At 46.2% G+C, this 12,134-nt stretch overlaps 2 protein-coding genes across 7 annotated transcripts in view; one reads left to right on the forward strand and one right to left on the reverse strand.

The window, feature by feature from the left end:
* The window catches only part of SYT11 (synaptotagmin 11), an 8,654-nt gene extending 7,446 nt beyond the window's left edge, over window positions 1-1,208 (forward strand). For both annotated transcript variants that reach the window (XM_083374357.1, XM_083374358.1), the window contains exon 4: window positions 326-1,208. In XM_083374357.1, the coding sequence (XP_083230483.1) occupies window positions 326-636 (311 nt within the window). In that variant the 3' untranslated portion in view covers window positions 637-1,208. The remainder of the gene's footprint in view (window positions 1-325) is intronic.
* RIT1 (Ras like without CAAX 1) overlaps window positions 1-11,555 on the reverse strand; it is a 17,124-nt gene extending 5,569 nt beyond the window's left edge. Inside the window, exons 1-8 of one of the 5 annotated variants that reach the window (XM_083374360.1) lie at window positions 11,339-11,555; window positions 9,395-9,451; window positions 8,183-8,256; window positions 7,557-7,748; window positions 6,868-7,089; window positions 3,352-3,503; window positions 2,950-3,061; window positions 1,986-2,082 (exon numbers count right to left, since the gene is read on the reverse strand). In XM_083374360.1, the coding sequence (XP_083230486.1) occupies window positions 3,486-3,503; window positions 6,868-7,089; window positions 7,557-7,748; window positions 8,183-8,256; window positions 9,395-9,451; window positions 11,339-11,450 (675 nt within the window). In that variant the 5' untranslated portion in view covers window positions 11,451-11,555 and the 3' untranslated portion in view covers window positions 1,986-2,082; window positions 2,950-3,061; window positions 3,352-3,485. Of the gene's footprint in view, window positions 1-1,086; window positions 2,083-2,949; window positions 3,062-3,351; window positions 3,504-4,603; window positions 7,090-7,556; window positions 7,749-8,182; window positions 8,257-9,394; window positions 9,452-11,338 lie in introns of those variants that run through there. The other 4 variants (XM_083374362.1, XM_083374359.1, XM_083374363.1 and 1 more) reach the window with 4 other exon arrangements.
* Window positions 11,556-12,134: the final 579 nt, after the last annotated feature.

Genomic DNA, 12,134 nt, shown 5'->3' on the forward strand with positions numbered 1-12,134 from the left:
CCTTCCTTCCTTCCTTCCTTCCTTCCTTCCCCCTGGTTAGAATGCAGCATTGCAGACTAATTCTGCCCACTGCCAGCAGTTCAATCCTGGCTGGCTCAAGGTTTGACTCAGCCTTCCATCCTTCCAAGGTCGGTAAAAGGAGGACCCAGATGGTTGGGGGTGGGGGGGTGGGGGGGCTCTGTAAAGCGTTTTGGGGGGGGGCTGCAAAGCACTGTGAAGCAGCATATAAGTCTAAGGGCTATTGCTATTTACATCGGGTCTGCGACTCCTCGGAGGACGCAGCCTCGTTTCCGGACTGTGTTATTGGCCTCTTCCTCTTCCTCAGACCCTTACGTCAAGGTGAACGTCTACTACGGCAGGAAGCGGATCGCGAAAAAGAAAACCCACGTGAAGAAGTGCACCTTGAACCCCATCTTCAACGAGTCCTTCATTTACGACATCCCCGCCGACCTGCTGCCCGACGTCAGCATCGAGTTCCTGGTCATCGACTTTGACCGCACCACCAAAAACGAGGTGGTGGGGCGGCTGATCCTGGGGGCGCACAGCGTCACGGCGGGCGGAGTGGAACACTGGCGGGAGGTGTGCGAAAACCCCCGGAAGCAGATCGCAAAGTGGCACAGCTTGAGCGAATATTAAGCAGGGTACGCGGAAAGGCGCCAGGGTGCCGATTCACACCCGGCGCCACCTTCAAGAGACTCTCTGTCCCCCCTCCCTTTCCCGAACCACACCCCCCACGCCCCCCCCCCCCAAAATACGGCCCCTTCTATTTTAGGCGTAGAACTGACCATTTCCATAATAAGCAGCTGACTGGTTCTCTGTTGTGACATTGTTTACAAAGGCGCCCGTACACAGCAGCACACACGCACGCACGCACACACACAGGTTCTGCAAACATTGGCGAGGGGAAAAAAAGCGCATTAATTTTAAGAATATCACAAAAAAACCTATATTCAAAAAAAAGCGTAATCGCACTACTATTGCATGCCGAGTACAGAAGTCGAGGAGAAAAAAAAACCAGAAAAAAATTAGTATAACTTAACCAATATTGAGAACGCAGGTTTGTTTGTGTGATTGTTTTTTTTAAAAAAAAACCCCGCAATTTATCTGTCACTATGAAAAGTTGTGTTTTTGTGCTGAACAGTCTTTTTGCAGGTATTCACAGCTAATTCTATTCAGCTTTTCTTCCTGGTTTTTTTTAAAAGGAAAAATATATATATATATACACATATATATTCTCGTGCTGATTCTTCGCTTGCCCTATTTTGGTTAAGCCTCTTGCTGCTTTCTATGACTTGGGTGAATTAACTTTGCTTGTACATAACACGCCGTGGTCTAACAAACACGATTTCCTTTTTGGGAGGGTGTGTGCGCGCGTGTGTGCGTGTGTGTAAAAAAAATGCCTGAATGGCAAGCGGCTGCTTAAAAATTGTCATTTCCTGTGAAACAAATCTGGGATTAACTCACCAGGGCACGTGATACATTTAGCAGCTCTCAATCTTTTGCCTAGGAAAATTTTTGTGGCCAGAAACTGCCCCCCCCCTTCCTGCTTTTATCGCTGAATAAAGTTTCAGTTTTAAGAAGTCTTTTATTTTAATTTTAATTTGCACTCAAAAGCAAAAAGACATGCCTTTTGAAAACAAAAAACACACAGAAAAAAAGCCTGGAATAGTTGTTAAGGAAAAGTGCTCAGGGTATAAATAGATTTAGGGTTATTCCAGGGGTATGGAACCTGCCAAGGGATGGCTGACCTTTGGTTTCGTTTGAACCCCTTTTGGCATGCCAAATGGACAAGGCTGATGGGAGTTGTGATCCAGAGGACCCAGGGTTCCCCACCTCTGTCTTTTCAGGCCTACGGAAACAGTTTCTATTCCTCCACAGGAGTTAACGGGGAAACGAAGGATGATTTTTATAAATAAATAAAAAAAAACATTAAACCACCACCATCTTCACCGTACATGGGAATACTTTTGCGAAAGCTGCTTTACCATAAAAATGTCCCAGATGTGAAATCATTTTTTTCCCTTTTTTCTTTTGGTTGTCATCCAGTTCCTCTCCCTTCCTCCTTTTCTTTCCACCTCGTGTCTGTTGTAAAATAAAAATTAAAATTAAAACGGAGCTAAAAACGAAGTTACAACTTATTACATCAAAAGGGGAAAAAATGAGGAAAAAATAAATAAGTCAAGCCATGTATAACCGCATAATGCTGTTAGACTGACCTAACCAACATATGTAATGCTAATCTGTAACGTCAAAACATTGTTTTAATGCACATCCGGACATTCAAATAAAAAATGAAGTCACTTTATTTATCGATCGCTTTGCATCATTGACTTCGGCAGTTCCAAAAGGTCCAGGTTTATATATTAAAATGTATTTGCCGTCCCTCTCGTAACGGCTCTGGATGGCTTATAGCATTAAAAAAACCTTGGGTTTGGCTAGTTTAAAGAAAAAGAAATAGGGGAGGCATGATAGCAGTTATTCCAATATTTGGGGGGGCTGCTACAAAGAAGAGGGGGTGAAACTATTCTCTAAAGCAGCGTTTCCCAACCTTAGGAACTTAAAGATGCGTGGACTTCAACTCCCAGAATTCCCCAGCCAGCTATGCTGGCTGGGGAATTCTGGGAGTTGAAGTCCATGCATCTTCAAGTTCCTAAGGTTGGGAAACGCTGCTCTAAAGCACCAGAGGGCAGGAAAAGAGACAACGGTTAGAAACGGACCAAAGAGAGAAGCAACCTGGAATTAAGGAGAAATTTCCTGAGAGGGAGGACAACCAACCAGCGGAACAGCTGGCCACCAGAAATCGTGGGTGATCCATCACTCGAGGTTTTTAAGAAGAGGCTAGACAGAGATGGTATATAGGTTCTCCTGCTTGAGCAGGGGGGCTGGACTAGAAGACCTCCAAGGTCCCTTCCACCTCTCTTCTATTAAAAAAAAATCCTAAACAAATACCTCTAAAACAATAAAAACGGAAGGTCCTACGGTGCTTTTTCAGAGGGCAAATGAACTCGTTGTTTTTTTCCTTGAAAACGTTTCGCTACTCCTCCAAGGAGCTTCTTCGCCTCTGGAAAAAAAAAAGGAATATTTTATTGTTGGAAGATAAAAGAGCGGCGAAGGGTGGGGGCTTCTGTCTCCTTTGTGAAGGCTAAAACAGGGATCAAGCTGATTGGCAGTCGACTATTAATTTTCCCCACTCTGCCTGCTAAAGCTTGCAGGTTTTCAGGCTGCCAAGCCATGGGTCTGCTTGCAGCTCGCCTCCCAGCTGTGCCAGCAGCCTTGTGCAGCCTCGACCGATCCTGCCCGTGGCTCCCACCCCATTGTGCCGGGCGCGCAGCCTCGCTACAAAGCCATTACCTCATCCTTCCGCTGCTCCGTGACAAGAGGCACCGAACTCCCATAAGAGATGTGAGTTTTCTTTTTTTCTCCAACAACAGGGTGAGGAAAAAGTCTGCAAGCTGCGTTTTTTTAGCCGCTGAGGAAATTTAATATCAAGATTGCCGGAAAGCCTGTAAGGAAAACACAACGGCCAAGGGGCGCCTCTGAACTCTGCAGTTAGATCTCCTTGGCACGGAACATTAGCAATAAGTTTGCAAAACAACTGTTTGTAGCGGGATTACGGTGTTGTGTAGATACATACACACACACACACTTTTAACTCACGCTTCCTGCACCTAATGTTGGGCACTGTAGTTGACAAAAAAGCATGCCCCTTTTGTTTCATTTAAACGGCTTTTTAATTTAAAAAAAAAAATCCTCCAGCTGATGCACTTTGTGAGATTGTTCTGAACAGCTAAACTACCAAGAAATCAACTGGCAGAGAATCTAGTATTTTAGATTGAAATTTTGAAATACTTTTCAAGCGTTTCGATAGATCTATGGACCAGAACAGCTAGGAATACTTGATTTATCCCAGGGGTCTTCAAACTTGGCCCATTTATGACTCGTGGACTTCAACTCCCAGAATTCCTCAGCCAGGCACGCGTGCCTGGTTGAGGAATTCTGGGAGTTGAAGTCCACAAGTCATAAAAGGGCCAAGCTTGAAGACCCCTGATTTATCCCAACAATGATCCTCTGATGCGCAAGATGATCCCCCAAATAGTAGTTAGTCCTCGCCTTACAATAATTCTTTTAGTGACTGAAGTTACAACGGGTAGTGAAAAAAGTAACTTATGTCCTTTTTTCACATGACTTGTTGCAAGCATCTCCATGGTCATGTCATAAAAATTCATACACATGACAACTGACATGTACTTATGACTGTTTGCAGTGTCCCTTTTGCCACCCTCTGATGAGCAAAGTCAATGGGAAATCCAGATTCTTTTAACAACCGTGTTAACTAACTTAAGAAATGCAGTGATTCTGTTGCAGTGCAACAGAAATTGTGGTTGTGCCTGTATAGCTGACCAGAAATTATAAAAACACTGTCCAGAGGTCTATTAAAGGACTGCAGAATTTTTGGGGGCGAATGAATGGTTAATTCTTGTTTTCATTTTAAACTTGTTGCCATGTGGATTTCCAGGATGGCAACTCACAATTTCACAATTCTTATTCCACTCTGTCACACCTAGTGCTAACGCGCCAGCTTTCAAGTTAAAGAAACAGAAGCTAAGGCTTAAAAAAATATTTATTGTATCAAGTGCAATATATATGTGAACATTAAAAGATAGGTATTGTGTCCAAAGAAAGTGCTTAATATTCAGATGTAATCATGCTAGGAAAAAAATTCACCATTAGCACCACAAAATACTGAATTCTGCTAAGGCACAAATTAAGAAAGTTGCTTTTTTAAAAAACAAAATTGGCTTAAACAGCAAGCTTTCAATCTGCTACAATTCATTCTTGCTTCAAGTCATTTTTTTCTGGAATAAGAACTTGACAATGAAAAGAGAACTGAGATTGTGACTCCCTTCAGTCACAAATGTTAATGACCGTTATTTACCTTGAACTACTGCAGTCTCTTAAAAAAAACTTGAACATATATCTACATTACACAAGCATGTGATGGTATAAAAATTAAAATTAGATTTAATCTCCTTCTAACTTAATAGCTATGGAAAGTATCCAGCATTGTTCGTAACATTAATTTACTCATTTTAAATATACCGTATATTGCTACAGTCAATAGAATACATTCAAAATAAATCTTGCTAAATGGAATGTAATTTTCCTCTTCCCCAACCACCCAATTTCTCAGTTAAGAGTCTATAAATACATACATATATCAAACACTATAATCGGTAACATCTGAAAATCCAAGAGCAATAAAAATTTACCTAGAAGAAATATCTAAGGCTTATTCAGTCTCTTGGGAAAGTAAAAAAAAAAAGATCCATTTTTTTTCCGTCCTTCTTTAAACGAGAGAAATTTGGCAAGGGGCTGTTACATTTCCTGACTCTGTGTAAACCACACACTTACAACACTCTGTAAAAAAATTGCCCCACAATGTGTCACGGCTACTAAAGAGGACAAAAGGATCCAGACCTGACACGCAGACAGGAAAGCCATGTTTTTAAGGAGTTAAGTCAATTTAAAGCAGGTTATTATTTTTTGTGAGGGTTCACAAAATTTAAAGAGACCGACGGGGGGGGGGGATTTCAAGACCTCTGAGACACACAATTCTCTTGCCTTCGACAAAAGACCCTACTCAAGGCTTTTTCCATTTCCAGGGGAGCCTCCCTCTCACCCCACCTGCGTGCCTCCCAATCAAAAGCTCCCTATTCATCCCTGTGGGCTCCGTTTTGGGGTCCATCCACACAGCACCCCACAGTAAAAAAAAAAAAACCCTGACCCAAACTCTTCCATAAAAGCAGACTGGGTCCCGCTGGGCCCCTTGGCTCAGCATGGCCAAAATCTCTCTTGAGACTCTGCTACCAACACGCCTTGTCAGTGATGCTACAAACGGGACACAAGCAAATTAAATACCTTGCTATTCCACTCTTCCCAACTTGGGGTTTACCGACTATCTCCCCATTTCTCCCACTGAACCCTGACATGCCGTATACCAACTTTACACCTTCAATTACACCTGCTACAACTTTACGCCTCCCATTAATCACCTCCCCTTATTGCCCCTCAGCGTCCCTTGCTGCCATTTATCGGACCCTGATCCATCGCTCTCCCTTGTTACTGCCAAAGTGATAGAATCTGACCAAAAGGGGGGAAAAAAACCCCACTTGTCTTGTTTCCTGCTTGAAAGGGGGGGGGTGGACTAGAAGACCTCCGAGGTCCCTTCCGACGGGAAAGAGGGGAGAGGGTCCTCTTTGGCGAAAGAGGCGGCATGAGAAAGAGATGCTAGTTTTGACGGCAAAGGCGGCACACACCGCAGAGGCTGTGCAATTGCTCCTCACAGCCATGCTCGTTTGGATCCTGCAGACCGAGTGAAAAATCAAAAAAATGGTTTGCGGTCTATCCGCCTGCCCGCTTCGCCTCACCCCGCAAGGTTAAGGAGTTGGGACTGCTTCTAAACTGGGTCGCCCTAACCCGCATCCAAAGCCAAGATTCCTCCAAATTGTGGCCGGAACGCCAAGCCAAGACCGAATCGGCCACAGCCACCGAGGCACAGAGTTGGTGGGTGGCTTGTTTGCAAAGATGGTTTGTCCGTTTCTAGGACAATTGCTTTCTTGTTGGCAAGCCTGCTCGGGCTGCACAGGCAGATATGGCGAGCAGACGCGCCCGAGGAGAATCGCTTGGCGGAAGAACGGCATTCTAGGGTTTTTGCACGCGTCGCGAGTTCAGTTTTACACACTCAGCAGAAACAAAGAGTCAAAAGCTGCCCGGCTGTTTTGCCTCTCTCTCTGCAGAGCTGATAGCTCCTCTGGTTAAGGGAGGCCTCGTTTTGGGGGGGGGAGGGGGGGGGAAGATTCAGGTTACAGAATTTTTCTTCTTCCGGAAGGGCGACTTCAAGGTTTTCCAAACGCTCGGACGCGGCTTAGACTTCTTCTCCAGTGCCATGACGCTCTCCTTCTCCTTCCGTCGGATTTCGCGGACCAGGGTGTGAAACACGTCGTCGATGTAGTAGCGAAAGGCGGCGGAGGTTTCGAAGAAAGGGCAGCCGAACTCTTGGGCCAACGCCGAGCCTTCGTCCTTGGAGACCTTTGGGCAAGAAAGCGCAGGCGAGAATGGAGGGGGGGGGGGACAGTGAGGGAAACAAAACGAGGGCAGTCCTTGATTTACAACAGTCTTATTTAGTGACCGAAGTCACGACGGCAATGGGGGGGGGGGGGGAAAGGTGACTTAGGAGCGTTTTCCACACTTACAGCCCTTGCAGCATTCCCATGGTCAAAACTCAGGTGTTTAGCAACTGAGTCGTATTTACGACGGTTGCAGTTGTGCGATCCCCTTTTACGCAGTTGATGGGGAAGCCAGATTGCCTTAACAACCATGTGGCTAATTTAAGAACTGCGGTGGATTAACAACGGTGGCCAGAAAGATGGTAAAAACGGGGGGGGGGGGGGGATTCACTTTTAACGTCTGGCTTCGCCACAGAAATGTTGCGCTCCGTTGTGGTCGCTAAGTCGAGGACCCCCTCCCCAACGAGCCTGCGTTTCGAGTCTTTTTACCTGCCTGAGTTGAGTGAGGTCAGACTTGTTGCCCACCAGAACCACCGGAGTCTCGTCCGTACGCCGGACACGGTAGATGAGCTGCTTAAACTCCCGGACTTCGTGAAAGCTTCGGCGATCCGTGATCGAGTAGCAGATGATAAACCCCTCGCCAGCCCGCATGTACTGGTCTCTCATAGCGGTGAATTCGGCCTGCGGGAAGGGAAAGTGTGTTTTTGTGTGTGTGGCTGGCAAGAGAGGTTGCAATGCACTGCTTGCTTCTTCCTGCAAGGTTGTTTTTTTTTTTTTGAGGCTGGCCAGGTGCAGGAAACAGCTGGGCTTCCAGAATATTCTGGAGGGCTATTTTTGTAAGATAAAAAGCACCGTGTAACAACTGTTAGTAACCAGCAAGGAGCCGAACTATGGAATTCACTAGGTCAGGGATAGGCAACCTCGGCTTTTATGGGAGTTGAAGTCCATGAGTCATAAAAGAGCCAAGGTTGCCTACCACTGCACTAGGTGGTTATTTCCAGTTGGCCGTGTAAAGCATGCAAACTATGACATGCAGCCACCCCGGAGGGCTGTTTAGAAATCACTAAAGCCCTGGGGGGAGGCACAACAGGAAAGGCTACATAGTTGTGAAATACCTGGCCTGCAGTGTCCAAAATATCCAGATTAGCAGGTTCGTCGTCAATCCGGATCCGCATTTTGTAAGCATCCTCTATAGGGAGAAACACAGTCAGAAGAGGTCAAATGGTGGGGGTCTTCAATTTTTTTCCATAATACATATTGGTGTTAACATTCAGAATTAAATGGGGGGGAGGGTACAGGTGTTCAGGGCATTGAGTAAATATGATTTTCCTCTACGCGTCGACAAAAACGCTTTTGCTGCCTTGGATCAGCAACAGATTCAGTTTAACAGAGAAGACCAGAAACGTCTGTTGGTGACTCGGGAGCTGGGGCTTCTGTCTCAACTTTTTCTGGAGATTCCCCCAAATGACACCCTCCCATCTGTGGCTGAGCAATGGGGGGGGGGGAGAAGAGAACGGGTATATTTTAAAGGGGCATTTTTAAAATTGTAGGTTTGCATGTTGCTGTGCCATTTTTGTTTCATAAATGAAGGGATATGGCTAGGGTAGGCTGTATCAGCAGCGCTGGGGGTAGAGTCAAGAGAGGACTCACCCTAGAATCCTTATGTGCCCACAAATGGTCCCAAGTCCACTCCCTCTTGAATTCTCTTAACTCTTTATCTAGCATCAATTTAGAGCCAGCCTGTTAGTTTTGACTAGATTCTTGTCTAAAGGCCTGGGCGATAAATCAGCTTAGCTGGAACTTAGCGTGTGGTCCTGATTCTTCCCACTTGGTCCTTGTGAATACCTCAGGGATCATTAGACAGATGAATGAGGAAAAGTCCCAGCATCTGACACAACAGTCAATTGTTTTGAATTTTAAGGGGATTGGGGGAGTGTCTTATTTTGTGAGTCTAGCTGCATGCGTGGTACAGAAGTATCAACTCCCTGCATTTTCTGAATTACTGTAATAGAAAGTAACAGTTGAATCCTAAGTTTTGGTTTCTTAATTCAGGGTTCATCCTTAGCTCCTCCCCGCAGGAGTGGATCAAGCACAAAAGTACACACAACAGAATAACAGTCAGAAAAAAACCTTGAAAAGGGTGTGTGTTTGTGTGTGTGTGTGTGTGTGTCTTCTTCTGTTAATTCTTTAACAATACATTATAAGCCATCTGTCAAAACAATATACAGAAATCCAACATATTTACAGGAGGATTTGAGACGGGCTGCAACTCCCACCAAATCCAGTTAGATAAGCCTTCATAACTAAAGAAAGTAAAGCCCACTCACCGATAGTGGGATCGTGGTCTTCTGGAAAACGATGACTGATGAACTGCATAGTCATGGCTGCAAGGAGGAAACAAACAGGTTAACCCGACACAAGGACAGTGAAAATAGAGACTGCTCGGAGACAACACTTTATATATTCTAATCTGTATTTTATCAATCTCATTTAAGCTGCTTGGAGTCACAAGTTATGAGGCGGGTGACTATATAAATCTGATGAGTATCTATACACCATCCAGCTCTAAACAAACACAATTCTCATAAAACGCTTCTGCTGTGCCAATCTTAGGAATAAATACGTGGTTTCGGCCCCAAATAACCAGTGCATAGATCTTTGGGCTGTCAATAAAAACAATCATAAAAAGCTTCTTGCACATCAATCTTGGGATAAACACAGCCAGAAAGCACAATTACAGGTCTCCTGGCTATAAATAGGTACAATTATAATAAAAAGCTCCCAATATGTCGGTTTCAAGAGTAAACACGTAGTTTGACCCAAAATAACCATTACAGGACTTCTGGCTATAAATAAATACAATTATAATAAAAAGCTCCTAGTCTGTTTCGAGAGTAAACACATGGTTTCACCCAAAACAACAATTGCAGGTCTTCTGGCTGTAAATCAAAGAGTTATCACAAAAACCTTCTCAGGAATAAATACAGGGTTTCAGTCAATAATTCCCCTTTTATCAAGGTAAACCTTTTTTTGCAACACATGCAGCCAAAAACTTACGTTTGTGTATCTGTGTACTACAGTATATACAAACACATATACACACCCATGTGTATGAATTGTGTGTGTGCGTGTGTGTGTATACATACATACATATATATATATAGGAACGCGGTGGCTCAGTGGGTTAGGATGCTGAGCCTGTCGATCAGAAGGTCGGCAGTTTGGCGGGTCGAATCCCGAGTGCCGCGTAACAGAGTGAGCGCCTGTTACGCGTCCCAGCTTCTGCCAACCTAGCAGTTCGAAAGAACGTAAAAAGGCAAGTAGAAAAATAGGGACCACTCCGGTGGGAAGGTAACGGTGTTCCGTGTGCCTCTGCCACATGACCGCGGAGACGTCCTCAGACAAGCGCTGGCTCTTCGGCTTTGAAACGGAGATAAGCACCGGCCCCTAGAGTCGGAAACGACTAGCATGCATGTGCGGGGGAACCTTTACCTTTATATATATGCATACGTACATGTATATGTGTGTGTATGTATGTACGTGTGTGTGTGTGCATCCTGGCTCATGCAAATCATGGTTAAACCATCCCAGTCTTTGCTCTATCACGATTTATACATTCATCACATCCCTACACCGCCCATCTCCCGTGAGTGACTTCAGTGTGGCTCAAAGCAAAAAAAATATATATATATACCATGGCGTAAATAGGAAAAAAGTTTGTATTGACTTTCTTTTAAATGCCCTGTAAACCGCCCTGAGTCCTTCGGGAAAGGGCGGTATATAAATCCAAATCCAAATCCAAATCCAAATCCAAATCCAAATCCAAATCCAAATCTAAATAAATAAATAAATAAATAAATAAGTTAAAAGCAAGGTTTAGAATAGGGGTAGGCAACCTCGGCTCTTTTATGACTCGTGGACTTCAACTCCCAGAATTCCTGAGTCAGCATAGCTGGCTCAGGAATTCTGGGAGTTGAAGTCCACGAGTCATAAAAGAGCCGAGGTTGCCTACCCCTGGTTTAGAAGGTTGGATATTAAAAGTTAGAAAGTTCAGCAGAGGCCACCCCCAGGGCCGCCTATCAGCCTGGACCCCCACCCTGGACCCCCTTGCCATGGCCAGGCCTCTGCACTGTTTCTGAAGGCCAGGAAAGCGGGGGAGGGCGCTTAAATGCCCCTCCCTAAGCCCTTCAGGAGCTGCAAACTCCCTCCCAGAGGGGGCTTCTAGTGGCAGGGAGTTCCGCGGGGGCGAAGCCTTCCTCCGCCTCACCTACCGCTCTTCCCGACCCCGCCGGCGCCCAGCATCACCAGTTTGTACTCCCGAGGCAGCCCGGCGAGCGGGCCCGAGACGACTCCAGCCGGGCCCCGCGGCCCGGAAGGCTCCATCCCGCCTCAAGAGGCCTCCCGGGCCCCCTCGGGGGGGACGTCAACGGGCCTGGCTTTGCCTCGCGGGACGGAGCGCGACGGAGACGCTCCTCCGCCTCATCTTCCCGCCCGCTGAGGCGGACAAAATGGCGCCGGCGCCGACGCTGCTGGCCACGCCCCCTCTCCGCTTCACGCCGCCGCCGCCGCCGCCGCGTCTTTCGCCAGGAGGCTGCGCGCGCAATCCCGCTCAAAAAGGCAATAGCGGGTGCGAGCGCCTTACAATTCCGGTTCTGGGCCGTGCGTGGAAAGGACACGCTTTTTGCCCCCGACTGGATGGCGGAGCGCCGCGTGTTGAAGTGACGGGAGGCAGTCGAGGCGGCTGCATCGCACCCGAGTGGAAAACGTTGCGTGTTTGGGTGCTCGTCTGCTGAAGGGGGCGAAGAAAAGAGCCCGGGCCGCTCGGAGGTCTCAAACCAGGGCGGCTTTTGGTTGCGTGCGGGACGTTCGGGTTGCAACAAAAGCCCCCTCTCCCCTTTGTCCTTCTGCAGCTAAATGTCGGAAAACGAGGAGGAAATCCATTTGCTTTGCACTTTTTCCATTATGGTTGCAGTTTGCTGGCATTAATAAATTAAATTAAATTAAATTAAGAGGCAAGGATCTTGACCCCGTGTACGTGGAGAAGCAGATTTCAGTTCGGGATGGCTG

Source organism: Vipera ursinii (assembly GCF_947247035.1).
Source record: "Vipera ursinii genome assembly, chromosome: 15".
NCBI classification, from domain to species: Eukaryota; Metazoa; Chordata; class Lepidosauria; order Squamata; family Viperidae; genus Vipera; species Vipera ursinii.